This window comes from Aotus nancymaae, unplaced genomic scaffold (assembly GCF_030222135.1).
Source record: "Aotus nancymaae isolate 86718 unplaced genomic scaffold, 86718_ANA_hifiasm-v0.15.2.pri h1tg000041l, whole genome shotgun sequence".
In the NCBI taxonomy this organism is placed as follows: domain Eukaryota; kingdom Metazoa; phylum Chordata; class Mammalia; order Primates; family Aotidae; genus Aotus; species Aotus nancymaae.
Genome location: NW_026988455.1, coordinates 27,582,700 through 27,610,318, shown reverse-complemented (window position 1 = coordinate 27,610,318; position 27,619 = coordinate 27,582,700). Strand labels below are relative to the sequence as shown.

Genomic DNA, 27,619 nt, shown 5'->3' with positions numbered 1-27,619 from the left:
CTGGCCAACATGGTGAAACCCCATCTCTACTAAAAATACAGATATTAGCTGGCCATGGTGGCAGGCGCCTGTACTCCCAGCTGCAGGAGAATCACTTGAAGCTAGGAGGTGGAGGTTGCAGTGAGCTGAGATTGCGCCACTGAATTCTAGGCTGGCGACAGAGTGAGACTCTGTCTCAAAAATAAAAAGGCCTCACCACAAAGAAATGGTAAGTGCATGACGGTCAGGCTAACTACACTGATTCAATCACTATACAACATATATATCTATTGAAATATATATTGTACTCCATATTCCATATATATGTACAATTACAATGTGTTCATTAAATAGAGAGATAAAAAGCGTTGTTCCAGCCATTATCTGCACACCCCTAGACTTCTAACTATATAAGAAAAATAACCCGTTTGGTTTTCCTGTTATTTTTGGTCAAACACATTCCTAAACTACATGATTCTACAAGATTTGGCCTGAATAAGAGGAGCTCATACAATAGGAGAAGAGCAAAACTCCCTTTTCCTCCACCAGTGCGTGGTGCTAATAGGGATATGTCCTGTAGTATACTTTGGAATACCAGGATCCTAAAGTTTTTCTGGACTGAGTAGGAGAGTAGAAGATGAATTGTTGCAACACCAATTACACCTAAGGGATTACTGGATATCCTTCATATAGATGCCTGCCTGGTTCCATGCATATTTCTTGAATAGACATGACATGTACCAGAAATTTACCTCCAGGATCTCAGGAAATGAAGATACAGAGGCAGAGAAGAGACTCCAACACAGAGTTTGTGAGGCCACATCAGAGACCTCCAGAAGTTAGGTAAATGAAGATACAGAGGCAGAGAAGAGACTCCAACACAGAGTTTGTGAGGCCACATCAGAGACCTCCAGAAGTTAGGTAACAGCAGGTAATTCATGCATTAGGAAGAAAGAAAAACTTGGCCCCTATGGATGGCAAAGTCATAAATGTTCAAGACCCTATCAATCATCCAAAACCCTTCTTCAATAGGTTTGTGACTAGCTCTTCTTACTGAGTCTCAATGCTTTTCATGATTTTTTCCTCTCTGGTCCCAGACTTTACTTGTGTACTTTGTGAATTATCTAGGCCAGTCCTACGACTGCTTTTTTTTTTGAGACAGAGTCTTGCTCTATCGCCAGACTGGAGTGCAATGGCGCAATCTCGGCTCACTGCAACTACGATTACTTTTATTGCACCTCTACCTAGGCTCCAAGCACACAAAGTAGGACTCTATGAAAGGAACCTGCATTTAGCTCTGTGAAGACATCAATGTAGGGAGTTACAGCAAAGACTCTTTCAACTTCTTGGACCAAATATACTCACAGTAATCAATCTATTCCTTTAAATCTGCTCCTTCTGCCTTTTCCATTACATTTTTTTTTTTGAGACAGAGTTTTGCTCTGTTTCCCAGGCTGGAGTGCAGTGGCACAATCTTGGCTCACTACAACCTCTGTCTCCTGGGTTCAAGCAGTTCTCCTGCCACAGCCTCCTGAGTAGCTGGGACTACAGGTGCATGCTACCATGCCTGGCTAATTTTTAAATTTTTTTTGTAGAGTCGGGGTTTTGCCATGTTGCCCCATCCCACTACTTTTAATATAAAAATGGTGATGTCGAGGCCGGGAGCGGTGGCTCATGCCTGTAATCCCAGCACTTTGGGAGGCTGAGGCGGGTGGATCACGAGGTCAAGAGATCAAGACCATCCTGGCCAACATGGTGAAACCCTGTCTCTACTAAAAATACAAAAAAATAGCCGGGCATGGTGGCACATGCCTGTGGTCCCAGCTACTCGGGAGGCGGAGGCGGAAGAATCGCTTGAATCCAGGAGGCGGAGGTTGCAGTGAGCCGAGCTTGCGCCATTGCACTCCAGCCTGGCGACAGAGCAAGACTCCGTCTCAAAAAAAAAAAAAAAAAAAAAAATGGTGATGTTATATTTGCCGTGAAAATGGTCTTATTTTGAATCAAGAACCTACTTCAGAAGGTTAGTACAAATTGATGTGATGTATTAACAAAATGACAAAATATTACCTCTCTCAAATTATATAAGTAAAACGGAGACCTAGAGTGTAAGACACTCCCTTCTCATTAAAATTCAGCATCATACATTTCATGTATTTTAAACTTGTGTGATCCTTTGCCTTTTATGGGCACCTCTCTATTAAAGAATCAGAAATCAAGATTTCCTCCTGTTGTTGGTGGCCTCTGTTAAAAACTCTGCTAGAAAGGGATCAATAAGGAAAGAATAAAGTGTCATGAAAAAAAAACTCTTAAAAATAGCCCTTAATTGCATTAAAGCCAAGATACTGAAGAATAAAAAAATAATACTAACTTCATGTAACAAGAAACAAACAGCTCTGAGTGCCTTAGAGTCCAAGTTCAACTGGTTCATTTTGTAAAGGAGAGTTTAAGTGTCACACCTAAATAATACATCTTTTAAGAATGTATTACATCTTTTTAAGAACGAATCTGGGACTTGATCCTGGAATTCTGGATTCCTTGTTCTGCATTTTAATTTATTTTTATTTTTATTTATTCATTTTTTAGGGACAGGTTCTTTCTCTGTTACCCAGGCTGAAATGCAGTGGTGTGATATAGCTCAGTGCCACCTCGAACTCCTATGCTCAAGTGATCCTCATGCCTAAACCTCTCAGGTAGCTGAGATTATAGGCACATGCCACCTAGCGCAGCTAATTTTTAATTTTTTTGTTGTGCAGTTGGGGTCTTTCTATGTTTCCCAGGCTTGTTCAGCCATGAACCCCAGAATTGCAAAATTGCTGTAGGTCAGTATTTGAGTATGTCTGCTCTAGTAAATTTGCAATGAGACTTCCATTCCTTTTCTGCCATGTGGCCTCATCTGTTTAAATTACCTGGGTCAACTAAGAGGTATCTATGAAGTTTATCTTCAAAGATGAATTTTTCTGTAGTGGCACTGGAAATGCCTAGCCTGCATACGATTTTGGAGCTTGGAACCTTCTTCTGTGTGGTAACCTGGGCCAAGGCATTTGAGTGATCAATGAGAATTTCATAAGGAAAAGTGTGCTTGGGAGGGGGGATCCCACACCGTGACAGCCTCTGCTGGGACCTGGAGAGCCTCTCCACTGGAGGGAGTGAGCCCTCCAGTAAGGTGCGGTGGAGGAGCTCAGTCATGGATGCTGGCTTCTTCTCTTTTTTAACCACTGTGCACCTGCTAACAGGTTGGAGATCTCTTCTCACATAAGTGCCCTTGGTCAATGACAGAACATTCAGGTTTTTAGCAAGGGCTTCCTGTGCTTCCTTAAGTGAAATACCATGTATTTTTAGAAGATTTGATTTCTTGCTCTCCTTATTAAAATGTTCAATACATGCATATAATTCTGGCAGCTGTGGACAAAAAAAAAAGTGGCAAGTCACGAGACTGACAAAAATGTAATATTTGGGCAGACCCACAAATCCTAGAAAAAATAACAAATAACCATAGGACAATGAATAACCATAAAAACAAAAGCATTTTTATCTTTGGAACATATCTTTGCCTAACTAAACCAAGTCAACTGTGGCAATGTGGAATAGAGAACAGAGAGGTCAAATCTCAGATTCATTCCCATAAAGATGTATTATTTTGACACGTCTTATAAACGCTTGTCATAAAATTGGGCAGTTAGAATTCAACTCAGAAATCTTGAAGTCATCTTTCCGACTCTAAAGTTCTATGAGTGACCATGGAGAGAAACAGCTGTGGGAGACTGTGGCCTTTGCTTGCTTTGAACAATGCTATACTTCTTTGAAGGAAGAAAGGGTGCCAGATCACTTAGATATCAAAGCTTCTTCCTGGTGTTCAAAGAGCCCAGAATGTTCAGGAATCCAGTGCTGAGGAGGCTGTAATAGTCATTGCTTACTGAAATGTTTGACCAGAGCAAATGGTTGCATTTATGGAGTGTCTGGGAATAGTTGTTGGCAGAAAAAACAGTAAGAGATCCCGGAGAGGACCTGTCCCCATCTAAAATTCTCTACTGCCTACAAATCCCATCATTTCTAAGAGGTTTCTTAGGTTATTACATTGGAAAGTCAAAGAGGCCACAGTCTCAGGTTAGAACCAAAATTTAGGTTGTTTAGCCCAATACAGAGTTTTCTTTCAATCCTAGTCAATGTTATTGCAAGGGCAACAAATAGAAAGTGAGGCCGGGCGCGGTGGCTCACGCCTGTAATCCTAGCACTCTGGGAGGCCGAGGCAGGTGGATCACCTGAGGTCGGGAGTTCAAGACCAGCCTGACCAACATGGTGAAACCCCATCTTTTAAAAAAAAAAAAAAAATTAAAAAAAATTAAAAATTTTTTTAAAAAAGAAAGTGAACTAATGTGTGTGAAAACAGAAGGGATTTTGGATGTCTTCCAAAATGTCAAGAGCTTGTGGCTACAGAGGCTACTCATGGTCCAGACCCTGGAACCAGTATGAGTTCTGCAGGAATATATTAATGCATTCTCAGTTACGCCAACTTCAAGTAAGAGGTGACAAGGGCCCATGGACCAGGAGTATTGCCTTTAATATTTTATGATAGTCTGTTTTGTTAGTTTACCCCAAATTGTGTATCTATCTTGTAACTGTTTTAGAAATTGGTACATAAGTAGAGATTTTATATGTAAATGTGTTGGCACTGATAATCTTTTTTCCAATGTTTTATTGGGGAGTTAAATAGTGTGATGTTTGGACCGATATCATGAAATCCTCAACCTGGAAATTGGGCTGGATTATTCTTTGGTTAATGCATCTTTTCCTAAAGAAGGAAAAAAAAAAAGTGAGCTAACAGTGGTGAATGGTGCTTTATAACCAATTATATAACCAAACTATCACGAAAACAGTTCAGCACTTCTGCTCACCTGCCCTGGGAAGAGCTACATTTGTCTGTGACTAAGAATGTTAAGTCACTAAAGAGACATTGTGGTGTTTCCTATGGCTCCCCAAGTATGTCACTGTGTGTTTGATATTTTGAATGTTTATGATTCTTGAATGTAAAGCTCCCCGTGTACACTCCGTCATACAATGTTAAGCACATACCGAACACTGAAGAAGGGCAGCCCCTCTGCCGTCCTCAGCTGGACTGGTGTCTCCACTGTCCTCAGCTGGACTGGTGTCTCCTTTGAGGAACATCGTGCTGGGATTTTATTCCCTAATTCCTAAAAACGCAATATAAGACAAAACCAAAGATCAAAACCAGATAAAATACAAAAGAGGAGGTGATACTTCTTAAATCTTCAGAAATTTGTGAGTGGGACATTTTGAATATTTTATACCTGTATTAGTCCATTCTTGAATTGCTATAAATAACTATCTGAAATTGGGTAATTTGTAAGAATATAGGTTTCATCGGCTCATAGTCCTTCAGGCTGTCCAGGAAGCGTGGTTGGGGAGGCCTCAATTATTGGGGGAAGGCAAAGGAGAAGTAGGCACGTCTTACATGTCCTGGACAGGAGAAAGAGCGAAGTGGGTCGGGGGGTGGTGGTGCTACACACTTTTAAACAACCAGGTCTCATGAGAACTCACAATCATGAGAACAGCAAGGGGGAAATCCTCCATGATCCAGTCACCTCCCACCAGGCCCCATCTCCAACATGGGATAACAATTCAACGTGAGATTTGGATGAGGACACAAATCCAAAGCATATCAATACAATTAAAATTTTTATTTTATTTTATTTTTTTTTTTGAGACGAAGTTTCGCTCTTGTTGCCCAGGCTGGAGTGCAATGGCGTGACCTCGGCTCATCGCAACCTCCGCCTCCTGGGTTCAGGCAATTCTCCTGCCTCAGACTCCTGAGTAGCTGGGATTACAGGCACGCGCCACCATGCCCAGCTAATTTTTTGTATTTTTAATAGAGACGGAGTTTCACCATGTTGACCAGGATGGTCTCGATCTCTTGACCTTGTGATCCACCCGCCTCGGCCTCCCTAAGTGCTGGGATTACAGGCGTGAGCCACCGCGCCTGGCACAATTTAAATTTTTCATTTGCTTTTTCCTAGTTTAGGTCTGCCAAATTTGTCACATTTCAACTGAACATTTCTCTGAAATATCCAAATTCTTCTACAACATGTGTATTTAGTTTTAATACTAGTTTAATGAATCCTATATGGATGGTTGTATTTTTTATTTTATATATATGTTTTCTGAGATGGAGTTTTGCTCTTGTTGCCCAGGCTGGAGTGCAATGGCACAATCTCAGCTCACCACAACCTCCGCCTTCTGGGGTTCTAGAGATTCTCCTGCCTCAGCCTCCCAAGTAGCTGGGATTACAGACATGAGCCACCACACCCAGCCAGATGGTTTTATTTTTTTGCCTTAGATATTCTGATCAACTTTCAGTTCATCTAAAGAAAAACTCACCCACCTCCTTACCCACAAAATATATATATATTTTTTATTCAAAAGGAAAAGGCTCATATGTAATGATAATAATAAAAACAATAAACATTTTGAAAATAATTTGCTTTGTGCCAGATACACTATAAGGCATTTTACAGATGGAATTGTGCTTAATTACTCTGCAAAAGATTAAAAATGGCCACAGAATATTCATAATTCATCTCACTGATAAGTGGCAGTTAAGTTCTCTCAGCCCACATTGACTGGGCTGGCCTATGCTTGGCATTGTGTCAGTGACACAGTGTGAATGCTGGAATACAGGCCTTAAGAAGCTTTGCAGCTTTTCTATACATTCTTAAGAGCCTGAGTCACCACGTAAAGAGAACTGGTTGCACATCTGGAGAGACCACGCAGACTCAGAAGCCAGCATCAACCAACAGACATGTAGAGGAAGCCATCTTGGTTCACCCAGCCCCAGATAAGCCTCCAGATGACTACAGCAGCATAAGCAACCTCAGCAGATCCCAAATGGAGAAGAACCACCTCCCAGCTGAGCAAGGCAACTCTAAAATTTTGACAAATAGTAAATTATTGTTGTTTCAAGCCACTAAGCTTTGGGTGAATTGTTATATAGCAATAAATACAGATAAAGTTCATAATACTTCACATTCTTGCCTTAACTTATTCCAGTGAAACCCTTATTGGTAGGTAAGGGAATGTATGGAGGGAAAATATGTTTCTAGGTACAGGATACCACTGTATCCTGACTGGCAGCTGTGGTCACTGGGATGAGTGCCTGAGATGAACCAAAAGCACTCACTCGGTATTTGGGATGAAGTGAAAACAACTATGTTTCTCCTTCCTGAGCAAAGTAGAAAAACCCAGAATGGACCCCACACACACACACACATACACACAGCCACACAGACACACACACACACACATATATATTCTCCAAATATATATCTATATATTCTCCAAATACATTTTTGTCACTATTTGTCATTACTGAGATCACTACATTGATATGCAGGACTAAAGTGGTACAGTGCAGCATGCCTGCCACAGAGCTTTTTATCCCTAGACAGTTGAAATAAGACTTGATTGTGCTTTCCTTCTGCAAAGGAAAGAAACGTTTCCTACAAAGGAAAATATTTCTCTAACGTGCTTTATCTAACACCTCTCAATGCCTTCTAGTCAACTATTTGTATTGCCTTTCAGACAACTTCAGAGTTGTTCACCACAGGAAGGCTGCCCTCTCCCATCACCAAGGGTTAATATATATTCTCCCTTCCCTCAGAATAGGGAAAGATTTAACCTCTCTCCGCTCTCCCCTCCTTTCTCTCTTTCCTGGTCGCCTCCCAATTTTAATCAGCAGTGCCGATTCAAGTAGACAATGTCCAACCTCAACGGCCAATCTTGCAACTCTCTATACAGAGAGTCAAAGCAATAGCTAAGAAATATGTCCTCATTTTATTACAGTAGTATTGATGACAGGGAATGGAGCACAAAGAAGTTTAGATTCTTGCTAATCCCCTTTGCTAAACTACCTTTGGGTGCACCTCCCTCTCACTGAAGTGTCAGGATTCTGAATGCTGAAACAGATCACTAGCCAAAAATGCTTTTATACATTTAAATGCTGACTCGACTAGCAAACTTTTAACCTCAGTCTTTTTGCTTGATCCAAGTCAATACCTAAATCTAGATTAGCCCTTTGATCCAATCTCTCATGGAGAGTGTTCCTGGAGAAGTTATGGAAATATGGCCAATGGGCCTGTTTAAAGATTCGTGCAAGTAAAGTGGAGCTCTTGCAGGGGCTCTGTGGCACTTTTCTTCATTGTTATTCCCAGAAATTCCCAGAGCAAATTTGCGTTTTACTGTGAAGGGCAAGGACATCTCACAGGAACTCCCAAGGGTGGTATCCTGTTGTCCATTTGCACTCACTCCCAACTTTTCACCCTTTCCTCCAAAGCAGAAGAAAAAAGTTCTCTCTGCTCAACTAACGTTAATTTTCTCTCTCTCCCACCCAGGGTGATATATTTTATCCTTCTCATAATTCTTTTTTTTTGGGGGGGTGGAGACAGAGTCTCGCTCTGTCACCTAGGCTGGAGTGCAGTGGCATGATCTCGGCTCACCGCAACCTCTGCTTCCTGGGTTCAAGCCATTCTCCTGCCTCAGCCTCCCAAGTAGTTGGGACTACAAGCATGTGCCACCACACCTGGCTTATTTTGTATATACAAAATTAGGGGGCCCAGCCAGCGCTTGCACGGTGGCGCGGGCGAGTGGCGGGGGCGAGGAGGTGGAGGAGGAGGCGGCGGCAGCGGCGGCGGTGAGAAGATGGCGATTTCGAACAATCCGCGGAAATTCATCGAGAAGATCGTGCTGCACAATCAGAAGCAGTCAGAGGAGACGGCGGCCTTCGAGGAGGTCATGAAGGACCTGAGCCTGACGCGGGCCGCGCGGCTCCAGCTCCAGAAATCCCAGTACCTGCAACTGGGCCCGAGCCGCGACCAGTACTACGGCGGGGCCTTGCTCAATGTGAACCAGATTGGGAGTGGCGCCATGCACCTGCCCTTCCAGACCCCCTTCCAATCCTCGGGCCTGGACACCAGCCGGACCACCCGGAACCACGGGCTGGTGGAGAGAATGTACCGGAGCCTGGCCGGCTCGGCTCCCCGCACCGCCGGCCCGTCAGTGGACAAGCACGGACGGCAGGCCGACAGCTGCCCCTACGGCACCGTGTACCTCCGGCCACCCGCGGACACCAGTTGGAGAAAGACCAATTCTGACTCTGCACTGCACCAGAGCAAAATGACGCCCACACAGCCAGAATCCTTTACCAGTGGGTCCCAGGACGTGAACCAGAAAAAAAGTCTTACTGTTAACAGTCCCAGGAATGGAAGAGACCACATCAGAGGCAGACAAAAACCTTTCCAAGCAAGAGTGGGACACCAAGAAGACGGGATCCAGGCCCAAGTCCTGTGAGGTCCCCGGAATCAACATCTTCCCATCCGCCGACCAGGAAAACACTACAGCCCTGATCCTGGCCACCCACAACATTGGGGGCTCCCTGCCCGACCTGACCAACATCCACTTCCCCTCCCCGCTCCCGATCCCGCTGGACCCCGAGGAGCCCACCTTCCCCGCGCTGAGCAGCGCCAGCAGCACCGGCAACCTCAAAGCCAACCTGACGCACCTGGGCATCGACGGCGCCGGCCAGGAAATGAGCACACCTGGGTCCTCTCTGCAGCACCGCCCAGCCGGCGTCAGCCCCCTGTCCCTGAGCACAGAGGCGAGGCGTGAGCAGGCATCGCCCACCCTGTCCCCCATCACTCAGGCCGTGGCCATGGATGCCCTGTCTCTGGAGCAGCAGCTGCCCTACGCCTTCTTCACCCAGACGGGCTCCCAGCAGCCCCAGCCCCCGCCGCCAGCGTCGCAGCAGCCGCCGCCCCCGCCACCCCCGCAGGCGTCCGTCAGCCTGTCCCCCTGCGGCCCCCTGTTGCCAGCCATCCCCAATCGCGGTCACGGTACCGTTCTTTCTCCCCCAGCGCCCCCCAGAGAACCCCGGCCAGCCGTCGATGGGGATCGACATCGCCTCGGCGCCGGCTCTGCAGCAGTACCACAGGAGCGCCGGCTGCCCGGCCAACCAGTCTCCCACCTCGCCAGCCTCTAATCAAGCCTTCTCCCCGGGGAGCTCCCCGCAACACACTTCCACCCTGGGCAGCGTGTTTGGGGACGCGTACTATGAGCAACAGATGGCGGCCAGGCCAACGCTCTGTCCCACCAGCTGGAGCAGTTCAGCACGATGGAGAACGCCATCAGCTCCAGCAGCCTGTCCGGCCCCGGCTCCACCCTCAACTACTCGCGGGCGGCCGTGATGGGCCTCACGGGCAGCCACGGGAGCCTGCTGGACTCGCGGCAGCTGCGCTACGCCAGCTGCAGCGGCATCCCCAACATCCTCACAGTGACAGGAGAGTCCCCCCCAGCTTCTCTAAAGAACTGACCAGCTCTCTGGCCGGGGTCGGCGACGTCAGCTTCGACTCCGACAGCCAGTTTCCCCTGGATGAACTCAAGATCGACCCCCTGACCCTCGACGAACTGCACATGCTCAACGACCCCGACGCGGTTCTGGCCGACACGGCCACCGAGGACACCTTCCGGATGGACCGCCTGTGAGCGCACCCTGCGGCTCAGCGGTCCCGACGGCGCCTCCCCAGCCTGGGGACGGCCGCGCTCCGTCCCTCGCCATCGGCCGAGCTTGTGATTCTGATCTTGCAATGCCGCCAAGCGCCCCCCGCCAGCCCGCCCCCGGTTTTCCACTTACCGCGAAGCCCAATCACGAGGCCGCGAGCTGGGCCTTCCACCCACCCGCCCGCCCGGGGCAGGGCTGGGACAGGCGGCCATGAGCCCCCCGCCCCCGCAGACCCTCCCTGCATCGGCTCCCTCGCCCCCAGCCCCAGCCCCGGGGCCTAAACTGTCGTCCCCTGTAGGATGCGGGAAGTGTCGGCTCCAGCGTGGCGGGCAGGCTCAGGGGAGGGGCGCGCATGGTCCGCCAGCGCTGTGGGCCGCGGTGCATTTTCCAACTGTTTGTCCAGCTCTCACTGCCTTCCTTGGTTCCCGGTCCCCCAACCCGTGGTCAGATAGAGAGTGAGCCCCACACGCCGCCCCAGGGAGGAGGCGCCAGAACACAGGGCAGAGGCAAAGTGAAATAAACACTATTTTAACGGAAAAAGATTTAAATTTAATTGTCAAGATTATTCCAGGGCAGGAGTTCATTTCCAATCATTTCTCTTCGGTTCTTGCTCCTAAGCGGCACAAGCCAAGATGATCATTCCAGTTTATTCTCAAATTTGCGCTGGATCTTTCATGAACTCCCCAATTTGGCCAATGCAGAGGGAGGCGATTCTGCTGGGTTCACAGCAGCAAATCGTCGTTTAAGTCCAACAAAGTAGTCAATCTTGGTCAGCTGACACCGAATGAACCCATCTCGCTCTGGGTCCCCAGGTGCACAATCAACGTGTGATCTTAACTAACTCACAGACCGCTTCTTCGCTCCAGTGTTTACTTCCTCCAGTCTTCAGCCGAGAGGACGTCTGCGGTCATAAGGCCACTCGGATGCAGTGGTGCTTGAGTTTGCAAGGCAGGGCTCCTTTGTTCAGTTGGTAAAAGTCGACCAGCTGGATCAGGTCAGAGAATTTGGTGTTCCCGTCATCTAGGCTGAAGAACATCTGCACGTCGTCCTCGAAAGGTAAGATCTGGAAATTTTTAATTTTCTGGTGATGACACAGAGTGTGAGTACAAATGCCTTTGGATTACTCTGGCTGTCACGGGGGAGAAAAAGCCCGTCCACGAGCCCTTGCTGTTTAATGATCCTGTGGGATTCCTTCCTGGAGATCCTCCCGTGAAACCAGTGCTGTGTCCTGTGAATCACTGTACTTAGGGTAGAAGGGTGGAGGGGACTTTGGCTACCTAGGATGTTCAGCCGTGTGCTTCGCTTTCTCCAGGCGTGGCCCACTTCTGGGTCTGCACTCTGGGCCTCTGCCGGATTCTCTATCACACCTCCTGTTTGCCCAGAAAAATCCATCGCCACGAGGGAGATCTCAGAGACTCTGCGCACTGGCGTTGAGAATGGGGACAGCAAGGCCTTCCTCTGCTGAGGGATTCGCTAGTTCTGGTAAAGGAACATTCCATACTTGAGGAGTCTGAACGCTGTCATCCAGCATGCCCTGGTTTGCTCATCCTCTGCACAGAGCAACCTCAGGTCTTTAGTTTCGTTCCTGACTTTGGCTTTATGCAGAGCCCGTGGTCTGTGGGGGCGCTGTACTGCTTCCTGCCGGCGATCAAGAAGATATTGCGGTCCTCCAGGTCTACCAGCAGCTGTAGGTGTCTGGGTTCCTTTGAAGTTCCCTTTGTGGAGCAATAAAGGCCAGATCTCCATAAACATACATATAGCTTTTTCCATGATTTCTTTCCCAGCTCTTTCACATGCAAAAATCCTTGAATTTCAGGACAGCTACTGGAGTTCAGAAAATTCTGCAAAAGCTGGCTTTGACTGCCATTTGACTGCTGGCACCAAGTAACCGTCTTTTCTGGGAAGAAATTCATTGGATTTTTAAAGAACCGTATTTGCATAATTTTTCCTGAATAGAAATTTACTGTCACTGGCCATGGTACTCTCCACCTGGACCACCAGCTCACGGTCTTCCAAGCGCCTCTCTAATCCTAGGTGCGGGTGGTGCTCCACTAGTGTCCAGCTGTTGTCATCCGCACAGTGACTTTTGTAAACCAGCAACTGGCACAGGTCCCTGGCTGTCATGTCTGCTAGAATCTCCACCACTTGGCTCGTTCCATCTTCACTAAAGACTTTAACATCCTGCTTTGCGGCAGCCTGGCTCAGAGGGGCTCCCAGGACCTCAGAGTTTGGGAAAAGGATTGGGGATGGCCGGCAGAGACAAGGTTCTAAACTGCTGCTCTTCCTCCTGAAGGCGCCTGACAGCAAGGATGTATACGGGCTGGGAGCGCTGCACGCCCTGCCTTGGGGATGCCTGAGGCTGGACGGACCAAGTGCCTGAGGCCCTAGGCTGGCTGCGGGCATGCTGGCCATTCTGCAGGAGGGGCACCGTGTCCAGCTGCATGCTCTCCAGGGGTGCATTCATATCGCTCACCAGGGCTTCCAGGTCCACATCATCCTCCTGGTGATTCATGAGTTGGTCAGGCTGTGCGGGGAGCCCTGGTCCTGCCAGGTCTTGTTGACTGCGAGGTGTCTGCTCCACTTTGTCCTGGTAGTAGGGATGGTACAAAAAGGAATCCGGGCAGCCAGCTAAAGCCATGGGTTCCTTCTGCCTTTTTCAAATTACATTTACTGCACTGGAGCACCTGTCAGGAGATGGCTCAGTAGCTTTGTCTGATGGGGTGGCCACCCTGGCTTCACTGAGAGGACCCAGGTGAAGACCTGGCTGCTGGTCACTGGGCTGATGGTCACTGAGCCGCCAGTCACTGGGCCTGCGGCTGCTGCTTCCTGCTCAGCATCATGGTCAGCGCCAAAGATGGGGTTTCACCATGTTGGCCAGGCTGGTCTCAAACTCCTGACTTCAAGTGATCCACCCGCCTTGGCCTCCCAAAGTGCTGGGATTACAGGCATGAGCCACTGCACCCAGACCCTCCTCATAACTCTTGTGGAATATTTCCCCTCAATTGTCCTCCCTTCCCTTCAAACAACTCTTTTCTTCCTTCTTGCTTCTCTATCATTCTCTTATCTGCAGTCTAATGTTCCCCAATGACTCCTTCCTTTCTTTGCAAATACGTAAAATGTTTTTCACTTGGGGTAACAATACACCTTACCTTCTCTTGACTGTGATCCTACCACTAACTCTGGACCCTTGTCTCTTCTTTACCTCTGAACTTGCTACATTTATATTTTCATCATGTATTCTTCAGTATAATGACATTTATCTTCTACCTGGCTGATGAAATAAAATTGAATTCTTAAAAGCAATAGCAACTTCTTAATTATCAATTCCAGTGTAGTTTTTACAAGCCTCACTTTTCTTTTTTTTTCTTTTTTGAGATGGAGTCACACTCTGTCGCCCAGGCTGGAGTGCAGTGGAGCCATCTGGACTGCAACCTCTGCCTCCTGGGTTCAAGCAATTCTCCTGCCTCAGCCTCCTTAGTTGCTGGAATTACGGGCATGTGCTACCATGTCTGGCTAATTTTTATATTTTTAGTAGAGATGAGATTTCGCCATGTTGGCCAGACTGGTCTCAAACTACTGACCTCAGGTGATCTACCTGCCTCAGCCTCCCACAGTGTTGGGATTACAGGTGTGACTCACTTCGCTGGGCCAATTTATAAATTTCTTGACCAGACTTAAAAAGACTATCCACAATCTGCCCCCGACCCTTGTCTATCATTTAAAAATATCGTATTTCAGTGCTACCACAATGCCATAAATGTTCTCTATACTTTAGCCAGCTGGCTTGTTGTTTCTGAAACAATTTTCTGTGCTTCCGTGCATTCTTTCTTTGAGCCTATGCTCACTCTGATTCCCCATTTAGTCAAACAGAATGTCCTTCCTTCTGTTTTATGACAATCTAAATAAAAACATAATAGAACTGAAGCTGAAATTGAGAGAACCACAATGTCGAACAGCTATTGTGTCATATAAAAGGAATACACAAATAACAGGAAATGAAATAAAGGTTTAAAATTATTTAGACAGAACCCAATTATGGCGAATTGATTTTCTGACAAAGTTACCAAAACAATTCAATGGAGGAAAATAGTATTTTCAATAAATGGTGCTGGGAGAATTAAATAACTACACATAGAAGAATGAAGTTAGACCCCTATCTCAATCCCTACGCAAAATGAACTTAAAAGAGCTGAAACTATAAAACTCCTAGAGTAAAACATAGGGGTAAATTTTTGTGACCCTGGGTTAGACAATGGTTTCTTGGCTATAACACCAAAGCATAAACTACGAAGAAAAGAGTAAATAAGTTGGACTTCATCACAATTAAAAACTTGTGTGCTTTAGTAAAAATTGTGAAAACACCAATCACAGAATGAGAGAAAATGTTTACAAATCATACATCTGGCCAGGAACTTGTATACACATGTACAAAGAACACTTAGAAATCAACAATTAAGGCCGGGCGTGGTGGCTCACGCCTGTAATCCCAGCACTTTGGGAGGATGAGGCGGGTGGATCACGAGGTCAGGAGTTCAAGATCATCCTGGCCAATATGGTGAAACCCCATCTCTACTAAAGATACAAAAAAATTAGCCAGGCATAGTGATGGGTGCCTGCAATTCCAGCTACTTGGGAGGCTGAGGCAGGAGAATCGCTTGAACCCGGGAGGCGGAGATTGCAGTGAGCTGAGATTGCGCCATTGCACTCCAGCTGGGTGACCAGGCAAGACCCTGTCTCCAAAAAAAAAAAAAAAAAGAAAAGAAAAATCAACAATTAAAAGACAACCAAATTTAAATATGGGCAAAGGGACTTCTAGTGTGGTTTCTCCTCTGGCATGCCAGGAGCTTGGAAGGCACCGGCAACTCTTCTTAGATCTGTCAGAGAAGTAAGGTCACAGGGCAAATCGCTGCCCTAAAATTAGAGAGACAGACAGGCAAATACAGGGAATTGCAGCTTACTGAAGTAGAAAGCTCCCTGAGAACAGGGCAGAAACCTCCAGAAGAGCAAGAAGAAACCTAGAGAAATCATGTTCGGCTTTCAACAAAAAATTATAAGGCAAAAAATAGACTTTGAAGAGACAGAGCAAGCATCAGAACTAGATTCAGATATGGCAGGGATGCTGGAATTACAAGACTGTGAATTTAAAACAGCCATAATGAATGTGCTAAGGGCTCTCATAGGAAATGTAGACAGCATGCAAGAAAAGACAGGTGATGTAAGTGGGAGATGGGAATTCTAAGAAAGAATCAAAAAAACGCTAAAGGTCAAAAACACCATCACAGAAATGCAGAATGCCATTGATGGACTCATTAGTAGACTGGCTATGGCTGAGGACAGAATGTCTGAGCTTGAGGATTTCTCAACAGAACCTTCCAAATCCGAAAAGTAAAGAGAAAAAAACACTGGACAAAAATGGTAACAGAATATCCAAGAACTGTGGGACAATTACAAAAGGTATAACATATGCATAATGAGAATGCCAGGAGAAGAAAGAAATGAAGCAACATTTGAAGCAATAATGATTTAAAAGTCCCCCAAATTAATGTTGCACACCAAACCACAGATCCAGGAAGTTTGGAGAACATAAGACAGGTTAAATGCATTTAAAAAAACCCAAACAAAAAAGTTAACATTGGTATATCATATTCATACTGCAGAAAACTGAAGATAAAAAACAATCTTGAAAGAAGCCACAGGAAGATTAGAAGTAATTCTTCTTTGCTATAAATAGAAAGATAAGAATTACCTCTTCCTTCTTCTCAAAAAGCATGCAAAGAAGCAGAGAATGGAATGAAATAAAGTGTTGAGAGGAAAAAACCCACCAACCTAGAATTCTGTATTCTGTGAAATTATCCTTCAAAAGTAAAAGAGAGGGCCGGGTGTGGTGACTCACGCCTGTAATCCCAGCACTTTGGGAGGCTGAGGCCCATGGATCACGAGGTCAGGAGTTCAAAACCAGCCTGGCCAACATGGTGAAATACCGTCTCTACTAAAAATACAAAACATTAGCCAGTGTAGTGGCACGTGCCTGTAATCCTAGCTACTCAGGACACTGAGGCAGGTGAATAGCTTGAAGCCAGGAGGTGGAGGTTGCAGTGAGCCAAGATTGCACAACTGTACTCCAGCCTGGGTGACAGGGTGAGACTCCATCTCAAAAAAAAAAAAAGAAAAAAACGTAAAAGAGAGATACTTTCTCATTCAAACAAACATTGAGGGAATGTGTTGCCAGTAGACCTGCCTGGAGAAATGTTAAAGAAGTTCTTCAGAGAGAAGGAAAATTATGTAGGTAAGAAACTCAGATCTACATAACGAAGTGAAAAGTATTAGAGAAGGAGTAATTCCCTCCTATTTTTCTTATTTTTAATTGATCAAACAGATAACAGTTTGTTAATAATAATAATAGCAGGCTGGGCTGGGTGGCTCATGCCCGTAATCCCAGCACTTTGGGAGGCCGAGGCAGAAGGATCACTTGAACCTAGGAGTTTAAGGCCAGCCTGGTCAACATTGGGAGATACCATCTCTAAATAAAAAAAAGAACAAAACAAAATATAATAGCAAAAATGCATTCAAACAATTAAAGCTTATTATAAAATGAAACAATGACACAAAGAACAAGAGGGGATAATTAGGAGTATCTTGTTATTATAAGTTACTCACACTGCCTGCAAGGTGTTATAGTGTAATTTGAAAGTGGACTTGAGTTAGTCATAAACATACATTGCAAACTCCAGGGCAACCACTAAAAAAGCAAAAAAGAAATATAATTAATATGCTAAAACAGGAGAAAAAAATGAATCGTATAAAATGCTCAATTAAAACTACAAAAGGCAGAAAATGTGGAAGACAAAAATAGGAACAAGGAGCAAGGGCAACAAATAAAAAATAGTAAAACGTTTGGTAAATATGAATACAAACACATCACAATCACTTTTAATGTCAGTGGTCTAAATACACTAATTAGAGAGTATCAGAGTGGACCAAAAAGAAGATCCAACTAATTATATGTTGTCTAAAGAAACACACTTTGTTATTTACTTCTTTTAATGAGATGGGGTCTCATTATGTTGCCCAGGCTGGTTTCAAACTCCTTAGGTTTAAGCAATCCTGCCATAGCCTCCCAACTAGGTGGGACTACAGGTGTGTGCCACTGTCCCTGGCCAGAAACACACTTAAGTATAAGAACTCTTATAGATCAAAAGTAAAGAGATAGAGAAAGAGATATTATCCTCATTAAAAGAATACAGGTATAGGTATATTGATTTTAGACAGAGCAGACTTCAGAGCAAGAACATTTAACAGGGATAAGGAGGGGCTTTACACAATGATAACGGGGTCAATATATAACAATTTGTAACATGAATGCACCTAATAACAAAGTGTCAAAACATGTGAGGCAAGCCGGGTGTGGTAGCTCCTGCCTGTAATTCCAGCACTTTGGGAGGCTGAGGCAGACGGATCACCTGAGGTCAGGCATTCGAGACGAGCCTGGCCAACATGGCGAAACCTCATCTCTACTAAAAACACAAAAAAAATTTAGCTGAGTGTGATGGTGGGTGCCTGTGGTTAGTCCCAGCTATTCGGGAGACTGAGGCAGGAGAATTGCTGGAACCTCAGAGGCAGAGGTTGCACTGAGCAGAGATCACACCACTGCACTCCAGCCTGGGCGACAGAGAGAGACTCCATCTCAAAAAACAAACAAACAAACAAACAACCCGAAACAAACCATGTGAGGCAAAAACTGATAGAGCTACAAGGAGAAATAGATGGATCTTTACCACCCTTCTACTGAAAACGGACAGATCCAGCAGGCAGAATATCAGTAAGGACATAGTTGAACTCAACACACCATCAATCAACTGGATATAATTGACATCTATAGACTATTACTCCATCCAGCAATGGCAGATTACACATTCTTCTAAGATCAAGTTCATCTGGGACATTCACCAAGATAGATCAGACTCTGGGCCATGAAACACACATGAATTAATTTAAAAGAATAGAAAAACATACAATGTCTGTTCTCATATTACAGTTGAGTTAAACTAGATACCATAGCAGAAAGCTGGAAAATTTCAAAACACCTGGAATATGATCTTCTTTTTGTTTAAAATATATCTATAGTGAAGACTTATATATTCATTTTAAAATATGGAGAGACATACGCAAAGAGTGGGATTACCCAAGCAGTAGTCCCTAAGAGTTTGGGTGACAGTGGAACTTTTCCTTTCCTTGTATCTTTAGATTTTTCTTTCATGAATTATTATAGTAAGTAAAGAAGTAATTCCAAGTGGAGTGAGAGAGGGTAGCATAAGAAATGGCAGAGATGTGTGCTAAAATAGATCTCCAGAGATGCAAAAAAGGTATTATGTATAATAGAAAAAAATAAAAAACAATGTCCAATGATGAGCTCATAATTGAACAAATCTGGGGAAATTACAAAATTGTACAGAAATGTTTAATGACATTTTTTTTTTGAGACAGTCTCACTATGTCACCCAGGCTGTAGTGCAGTGGCACAATCTTGGCTCACTGCAGCCTCCGCCTCCCGGGTTCAAGCAATTCTCCTGCCTCAACCTCCTGAGTAGCTGGGATTACAGGCGTGCGCCACCACACCCAGCTCATTTTTAGTAGAGATGGGATTTCATCATGTTGGTCAGGCTGGTCTCGAACTCCTGACCTCGTGATCCACCCGCCTTGGCCTCCCAAAGTGCTGGGATTACAGGTGTGAACCACCATGCCCATCCAGGAAATTTAAAAAATAATATTTATACTAAACAAAAGGAGATTATAAGAAGGTATCTATAATACAATTCTTTTTTTAAAAAAAAACATATACAATTCACTTAAAAATGTTAACAGTTCCATCTAGCGGTAAGATTATGAGAAATCTGTGTTCTCTTCCTTACAATTCTTTGCACTTTTATGTATTTTACAATGAAGATTTATTAATTTTGCAATTAAAAAAACACACTTTAAATCAGCAGAAAGAAAAAAAAATGGATGAAGGCAGCTATCTGTAGAAATTACACATCAAGGGAGATTGCTTAACGTTTCACTGAGGAGTCATAGTTTAGGGGAGTCCAAACAAGGTGGCTTATTGCACTCCCTGAAGGGCCTGGGTGCCTGGACCAGGACTCAGCAGCAAACCAAACCCTTCCAGCCTGCCTGGCACTGGAGGGGGTACTGGGAAGTGAGTGCAAATGGGCACCATGTTTCTTTTAGTGATGACCGCCATAAGTTCTCAAGTTAGATTGTGGTGTTGGTTGAACAACTCTGTGAATTCACTAAAAATCACTGAATTGTATGCTAAAAAGAGTGAGTTTTATCTTATGTAAATTATGCCTAAACAAAGCTGTTTTTAAAAGGAAACAAAAATCTAGTCAGTTACATTGTGATCTGCTTGAAGGAAAACTGTGTTAACAGAAGGGCCTGCCTGGTACGTGTAAAAGGGAATCTGGGTTGTTAGAATTTTCCAGGATGCACCCAGCACCACTCAGGGTAAGAGACTCCTGACGGTGGAGCAGTTCAGTGCCCTGAGCATTATGCATCTTATATATAATGAAGGCACCAGTGCACACAAATTCAACGATACTGCCCATTACTAAGAGCTATGAATACTAATGGATAGTCTGTGAGCATTTACTATATGCCTTTATAAGCATACGGTCCTAAGAACGTAAATGTATTACCGCATTTGATCCACTCAACAACTTTCTGACATATGTACAATTATAATCCCTATTTTACATCTGAAGAAATTGAAACACAAGGTAATGCCCCTTCCCTAGAATAACAGAGCTAGTAAATATCGAATCTGAGATGAAACCAGATAGTTTGACATCAGATCCCATAGTTTTATGTATTATGCTATAGTGCATAAATAGGATCTTGTCACACATACATTTTTCAGTGCAATTTAATTTTCCTTCCTTCCTTCCTTTTTCTCTTTCTTTCTCTCTCTCTCTTTTTTTTTTGTGACAGTCTTGCTCTGTCACCTAGGCTAGAGTGCAGTGGCGTGATGTCGGCTCACTGTAACCTCTGCCTCCCGGGTTCAAGTGATTCTCCCACCTCAGCCTCCCAGGTAGCTGGGACTGCAGGTGCACACCACCACACCCGGCTAATGTTTGTATTTTTAATAGAGACAGAGTTTCACCATGTTGGCCAGGCTGCTCTTGAACTCCTGACCTCAAGTGATCCACCTGCCTCAGCCTCCCAAAGTGCTAGGATTACAGGCATGAGCCACTGCGCCAGCCCCAATTTGCTTTTCTTTTGTGCCCTACCTCCTCTCCTCCGTCTTCTCTTATTAACCCTTTCATCAGGTAACCCACATATTAAGCTTATTTTTTCTACGCTTATACAGACAGCTCCCTCTTTGCTTTTCTTACTAATGATGGACAGTCCACCAACTCACCCAGTATACCTCTGTCCATCATGAGTGCTGCCTTACACTGTTTCGACAAGAACACGTTCTGATTTCCACTTCAGCCATGTAATTTAGCACACCCTAGGCCCTTCTGCCTGGGCATGAGAAAGAGATGCCAGGAGAGAACTGGGGCTGTGTGTTCCAGGTCCTGCCTGGAGCTGGCCTGGCTGAGAGACACCTATCCTCTTCTCTCCAGGTGGGGGATCCTCATCTATTTCAGGGGACCAAGAATGGCTTTGGTTGTGGGAGGGAGACTGTTATCAAACTGAACTTGGGTCTGTCTGCCGGGCACAGCAAAGCCAAACACTGAATCATGATTGCAGAGAGAGAAACTGAAGCATGTATTACAGGATGCCAAGCGAGGAGACTTGGGCGATTCTCATGCTTAAGAACCAAACTCCCTGATGTCTTACATATACGAGTTTTTATAGGAAAAGTCATATGTTTCTTTTCTTTCTTTTTTTTTTTTTTTTTTTTTTTTGAGATGGAGTCTCACTCTGTTACCCAGGCTGGAGTGCAGCAGCAAGATCTTGGCTCATGCAACCTCCACCTTCTGGGTTCAAGGGATTCTCCTGCCTCGGGCTCCCAAATAGCTGGGATTACAGGTGCCCACCACCATGCATGGCTAAATTTTCTATTTTTACTAGAGATGGGGCTTTACCATGTTCGTCAGGCTGGTCTTGAACTCCTGGCCTCAAGTGATCCACCCTCCTCAGCCTCCCAAAGTGCTGGGATTACAGGCATGAGCCACCACGCCCGGCCTCTTGTGGAGTTTACAGGCTAGCAAGGGGGAACTGACAGAATATCGTACATATAGTAAGTGAACGCGTAAGTTTGAAAGCCCTTAAGTGCAATGAAGGTTATCAAAGAGATCAGTGTGAAGGGGATTGGGAGTGTGGTGATGGAGGGTTACAACTTTAAATAGGGTGGTTGGGTTGACCTCACTGGGAAGGTGATATTTGAGCCAAAGTCTGTAGAGGTCACAGTGAGCCCTGAGAAAAACGGGGAAGAACCTTCCAGGCAGAAGGACCAGCCAGGGCAAAGGCCATGTGCTGGAGGAAGAGTAGGTTGCAAGAGAAACAGGAGAGAGGGAGAGAGGAGGGGAAAGGAAGTGAGACCCCATCTTCTTAGGGCCTTGCAGAGAGGGAACGAAGGAGCCATCACAGGCTCCAAGAAAGACAGGCTTTAGCTTACATTCTTTCTTTTTTCTGCTGCCACAAGACTCTTTGTACAGCAGGCTGAGCTGAGTAGTTGGCACAGCTTTGTTTTGTTTTTCTGACTTACATTTATTCTTAAAGGAGCACTCTGGCTGCCGTGTACAGCTTATAATTTATCAATTAGAAACTTATTAATTAAAAATGTCAAATATGTACTAAGAGTAATTATATAGTCCATGATATAAAAAATGAAGCCAAGCCGGGTACAGTGGCTCATGCCTGTAATCCCAGCACTTTGGGAGGCCAAGGTGGGTGGACCACAAGGTCTGGAGTTCAAGACCAGCTTGGCCAACATGGTGAAATCCCATCTCTACTATAAGTACAAAAATCAGCTGGGCATGGTGGTGCGTGCCTGTAATATCAGCTACCCAGGAGGCTGAGGCAGGAGAATCGCTTGAACCAGGAGCTGGGAGGCGGAGGTTGCAGTGAGCCAAGATCACACCACTGCATTCCAGCCTGGGCTACAGAGCGAGACTATGTCTCAAAAAAAAAAAAAAAAAAGGCAAATATGTATTTTATGTACGAGAGAAAATATGTTCGTCTATCAAGTGAGAATCTATACATAGTTGTGAATTCACAGAGTATCCTCTGGAAGGACGCACATCACTTTTTGTTTTAGATGGAGTCTTGCTCTGTCGCCCAGGCTGGAGTGCATAGACGCAATCTCAGCTCACAGCAACCTGCACCTCCCATGTTCAAGCGATTCTCCTGCCTTAAGTCTCCAGAGTAACAGGGATTACAGGTACACAACACCACACCCAGCTAATATTTGTATTTTTAGTATAGATGGGGTTTTATCATGTTGGCCAGGCTGGTCTTGAACTCCTGACCTCAGGTGATCCACCCACCCCGGCCTCCCAAAGTGCGGCGATTACAGGCGTGAGCCACCTCACCTGGCCACAGGCCACATCTTAATAGAAGGGAGTGAGCAGGAAGGCCCGAAAGGGGGGCCTTTCAAAGTTTCAAAGTAGGACTGACAGAAATAAAAATATTTTACCCCCAAAATATCCTTCTTTGATATATTTTGAGGTGTCTCTTCAGAGAGCCAGCCAGCAGAAGTAGCCCTGCAAAGCTGTCTTTCGTGGGGAGATCTGCATCTGTACGGAATCTGCCTTGATGCAGCCAGGCTTCTTCTGAGCCTTCCCTTGTTTGATCTAGGAAAGATTAAGTGAGAGTCTGACACCTTTGAAGGTCAGAAACATTTACCATCTATTCTTTCTGCAGGCTGCTATCTATGAGGTTTCATCTACACAGCAAGACCACGGTTGCTAGCCAGGCCTCCTCTTCTCTCCCCACCATAACCTGTCTTGCGTCATAACCTGATTTACCACTATAACCTGTTGGGGCCATTCTCTGAGCTCCCATTCTTTTGGTAACCTCAAGATGGCATCTGTACCCCACTGGGTGTTTGGAGTAATCACTCTGTGGTTCTTTCCTATGTGCCCATAAGTTCATATGCCTTTTCTCCAGTTAATCTGTCTCTTGTAAGTTATTTTTTTAGCAAACCTGTAGGAGGCAAAAAGGACATTTTGTCTTGGCTCCTACAGGGGTGTTGTTTTCTGAGCCCTAACAATCTCATCTGGCCAGGTCTTATAACTGTGCTCAGGGGTCTGGGGGAAGGAGAACTTGGATTTAATCAACCATATTTTTCAGATGTTCATTGTGGCACTTCTTACTTTCACTTTTTGGCTGCTCATGCAAGATCATCACACCTGCAGATGTGCGTGACCCAGTGAGTCCTGGTTGCCATTCTACATCATTCTGGAATTATGAGCATTATGTGTGTTCACAGATTATCCTGATGTGTGGAATATCCACTACTGTCTCCATCATTATTTTAGGATTCAGTGAATACTTCTGAGCCACTAACTCAATCTAATATAACCCAATGGCAATGATAAAGATTGTAGACTTACTAAACAGAAATAAACGAATGTTGTGAAAAATATATTAACCAGAATGAACTGTATCCTGTTAACTGAATGTTATTTAAGAACATTTGATTAACATCGTCTTTGTGGAAAATGCTCAACATTTAAATATGCAAGGACTATTAAGAATAAAATGAGATTTCTGGGAAATCATTACTATGTTACATTTTCAATTTATGAAGTGTGACTACAACTGTTTCATTTGGGAAAGGAAAGTAGCTCAGAGCAGTCTGAAGAATGTGAGGAATGCAAAATTTAGCAGAGAGACAGGAGAGTTTCATTAACCTATGCACAGGGTTAATTGTTTAAAGGCATCTTGTATTTTTCTTTTATTGCCTGTAGTTTCTAGACTAGCTGATATATAACCTAAAATGTTACAGGCTGCACAATATGACCCTCACCCATGTCTTCATGTTTCTGGAATTTGTGATACAAAGAACAACACATAGCCAATCAATAGCTTATGTTATTTTGAGTGAGTCACCGTGGCATGTACCTGTAATCGCAGCTACACAGGAGGCTGATCACTTGAGTACAGGAGTTTAAGATCAGCCTGGGCAACACAGGGAGGCTTTGTCTCAAAAAGAAGAAAAAAGAAGCTTATGGTATTTTAATGAACCAATGTAAATACTTGGTAAACAATTTTACCAAGAACTGCCCCATCTTTTTTCCCTTTGAAGACCCACTTATAATTGCTGATTGGAGCATATATTCTGGGCAACTTGAATCGAAATCCCCAGGGTTGCAGTCCTCAAATTTGGCTCACATAAGCTCTCTACTTATATTCATTTTGCCTCAGCTTCTTCCTTTAGGCCAACACATTGCCTTTTCCTCTGAAACCCTAAAGCACTTGTGGCTCACTGCAGCGATTACTGGGTTCCATGCTTTGGGAGTGCTGGTCTAAGTGAGAAGACTCCTTGAGGAGATGAGAGCCCATAGGGACCTGAAGATTCCCCTGCAGATCAGCAGGCCTTTTAAACTCCTCCCTCCTGGTTTATAATCAGTTGGAGGTTCTGTTAAGCCAAATGAGACAGCATCTACCTCTTTTTCTTTGTTCTTTCTCTTTTTCCTTTTTTTTTTTTTTTTGAGTTGGAGTTTCACTCTTGTTGCTCAGGCTGGAGTGTGATGGCGTGATCTCGACTCACCACAACCTCTGCCTCCTGGGTTCAAGTGATTCTCCTGCCTCAGCCTCCTGAGTAGCTGGGATTGCAGGCATGCACCACCATGCCTGGCTAATTTTTGTATTTTTAGTAGAGATAGGGTTTCTCCATGTTGGTCAGGCTGGTCTCAAACTCCTGATCTCAGGTGATTCACCCTCCTCAGCCTCCCAAAATGCTGGGATTACAGGCATGAGCCACCGCGCCTGGCCCTGCCCCTTTTCAGTTCTCTCGGCTGTCACTTTTCATCTAGACTTCATTAGCTCCTGCCTGATCTCTCCCCAAAATGCCTGATAGGTTTTCCTGCTTGATTTCCTTGACTCCTTCCCCTTGAGTCTGGCTGTCTGTCTTTCCAGGGGAGCCGCTTGTCTGGCAAGGCAACCAGAACAGAGTAGTCACTCAATAATTTTAGGCCTTCTACTCTAGTTGTCAGAGGGTGAATTGACAACACAATTGATTGACAGGAAATGCAATTTGCTACTACTGATATCACAATCAGAACTGAAAATATGACAGTCAGACTTAGCTCCTCAGAGGGGAAAAGGCTGTGGTCTTGGCCAGGAACAGATCAGTTGAGTGGATTTATATATCAACACAATGGATGACAAAGGTGACAGTGTCCTGTCACGATGGCCTCAGGGAATGAGCGGTGTGGGCAGCTCAAACAACCCAGCTGTTGCTGACAGCGAGGGGGAGAGAGCTCATCAACCTTGAGCAGATATTAGATGCAGAGGCCAGATTGCTTTCTCATGTGGGTTTTATAGCTGTGCACATTCAACTATTAAGGACAACATTTATTATTAAAATTTTTTAGGAAAAATTAACTTTGTCATAGAGGATGAAACTCTCAATCCCTCCTTTGAAATAATTACTTTGAGAGAGCTTGTTTGGAGGTTCTAGCAGAGGAGTACAGCTACTCATATACCCTTGACCAAAGAACGGCCCTCCTCTGATGGGGAAGGTCATCCGCAGCGCCTGGAGGGGCGCACATGGAGCGATGAGGGAGGATGGGGACACCCACCAAACCAGCCCGATCAGACAAATCAACCCTAGCGATCGGTGGGGTGGCAGATGTTGCAGCCAGATCACCCTCCTCTCCTGAAACAATTGCTTTTAAAATGCAATATTTGAAAACCTGAATTTTCTTGGGTAAGCAACTATCCTATTATATTGCTAATTTAACAAAAGACTTCTTTTAAAAATAATTAATAGAAAAAGTACAGTGTTCCCACACGCACCTTCCCTGCACCACACACACAGCTTCCCTTTTATTTACTACTTATGTTTGTGTGGTACATTTGTTACAATTGATGAGCCGGTATCAACACATGGTTACTAACTAAAGCCCATACTTGACAGTTTACATTAGGGTTCATTAGTGGCACTGTGCATTCTATGAGATTTCACAATGTGTAAACTTAATTACATATATCCACTTTTTTTTTTTTTTTTTTTTTTTTCAGATGGAGTCTCACCCTGTTGCCCAGGCTGGAGTGCAATGGTACAATCTCAGCTCACTGCAACCTCTGCCTCCCGGGTTCAAACGATTCTCCTGCCTCAGCCTCCCTGGTAGCTGGAATTACAGGTGTCCACAATCATGCCCAGCTACTTTCTTCTATCTTTACTAGAGATGTGGGTTCACCAAGTTGGCTAGGCTGGTCTCAAATTCCTGACCTTATGATCTGCCCTCCTTGGCCTCCCAAAGTTCTGGGATTACAGGCATGAACCACCACGCCCAGCTCATATATCCACTTTTTTTTTTTATAAGCCTATAGCACCTGGAATTCCCAGGCAGTCTCCCATCCAAGTACCAACCGGGCCCGACCCTGCTTGGCTTCTGAGATCAGACGAGATCGGGTGTGTTCAGGGTGGTATGGCCGTAGACATATCCACTTTTATAGTATCATACAGAGCAGTGTTTTTCCCCCCGCTTTGAGATAGGTTCTCACTCTGTCACCCTGGCTGGAGTACAGTGGCGTGAACACAGGTCACTGTAGCCTCAACCTCCCGGGATCAGGTGATTCTCCCACATCAGCCTCCAAGGTGGCAGAGGAAAAAGAAAGGACACTGGGTGTGAGGGAGGGATGCAAAGTCAGGACCAAGCGTCCATGGGAACACAGGAGAGGACGAAGGCACAGAGGCTGGGAAGAGAGGGCAAGGCTGTCATTGCTGAAGACCGGAAGGGATGAGGGAGTCTGCAGGCTCAGCATGATCAACTGGGTTCCAGCTTCTGTGACCTGCCTGGAAGATGAAACAGCCTCCCCACTCTCATTGGTAAAGATAAACCCAAACCCCATCTCACCTCTCAGCTCTGGTCTTCCCATCTCCCTCGCCACTGCCCACAT

The 27,619-nt window shown here is 45.0% G+C and overlaps 1 protein-coding gene, 1 non-coding gene and 2 pseudogenes across 2 annotated transcripts; 1 reads left to right on the top strand and 3 right to left on the bottom strand.

Moving 5' to 3' along the window:
• Positions 1-1,954: 1,954 nt before the first annotated feature.
• CUNH9orf153 (chromosome unknown C9orf153 homolog) lies at positions 1,955-5,127 on the bottom strand (the record flags this gene model as incomplete). Its single annotated transcript, XM_012464238.2, has 2 exons — positions 1,955-3,378; positions 5,050-5,127. Coding segments are annotated over 2 exons (588 nt in total), but the record flags the coding sequence as incomplete, so codon positions are not given.
• A 3,561-nt stretch (positions 5,128-8,688) lies between these two features.
• LOC105724894 (CREB-regulated transcription coactivator 1-like) lies at positions 8,689-10,527 on the top strand (annotated as a pseudogene).
• Positions 10,528-11,081: 554 nt separating this feature from the next.
• Positions 11,082-13,203, bottom strand: LOC105724903 (growth factor receptor-bound protein 10-like; annotated as a pseudogene).
• Positions 13,204-27,040: 13,837 nt separating this feature from the next.
• LOC135268750 (5S ribosomal RNA) lies at positions 27,041-27,159 on the bottom strand. Its single transcript, XR_010337105.1, has one exon. It is a non-coding gene; the product is annotated as a 5S ribosomal RNA (ribosomal RNA).
• Between the last annotated feature and the right edge of the window lie 460 nt (positions 27,160-27,619).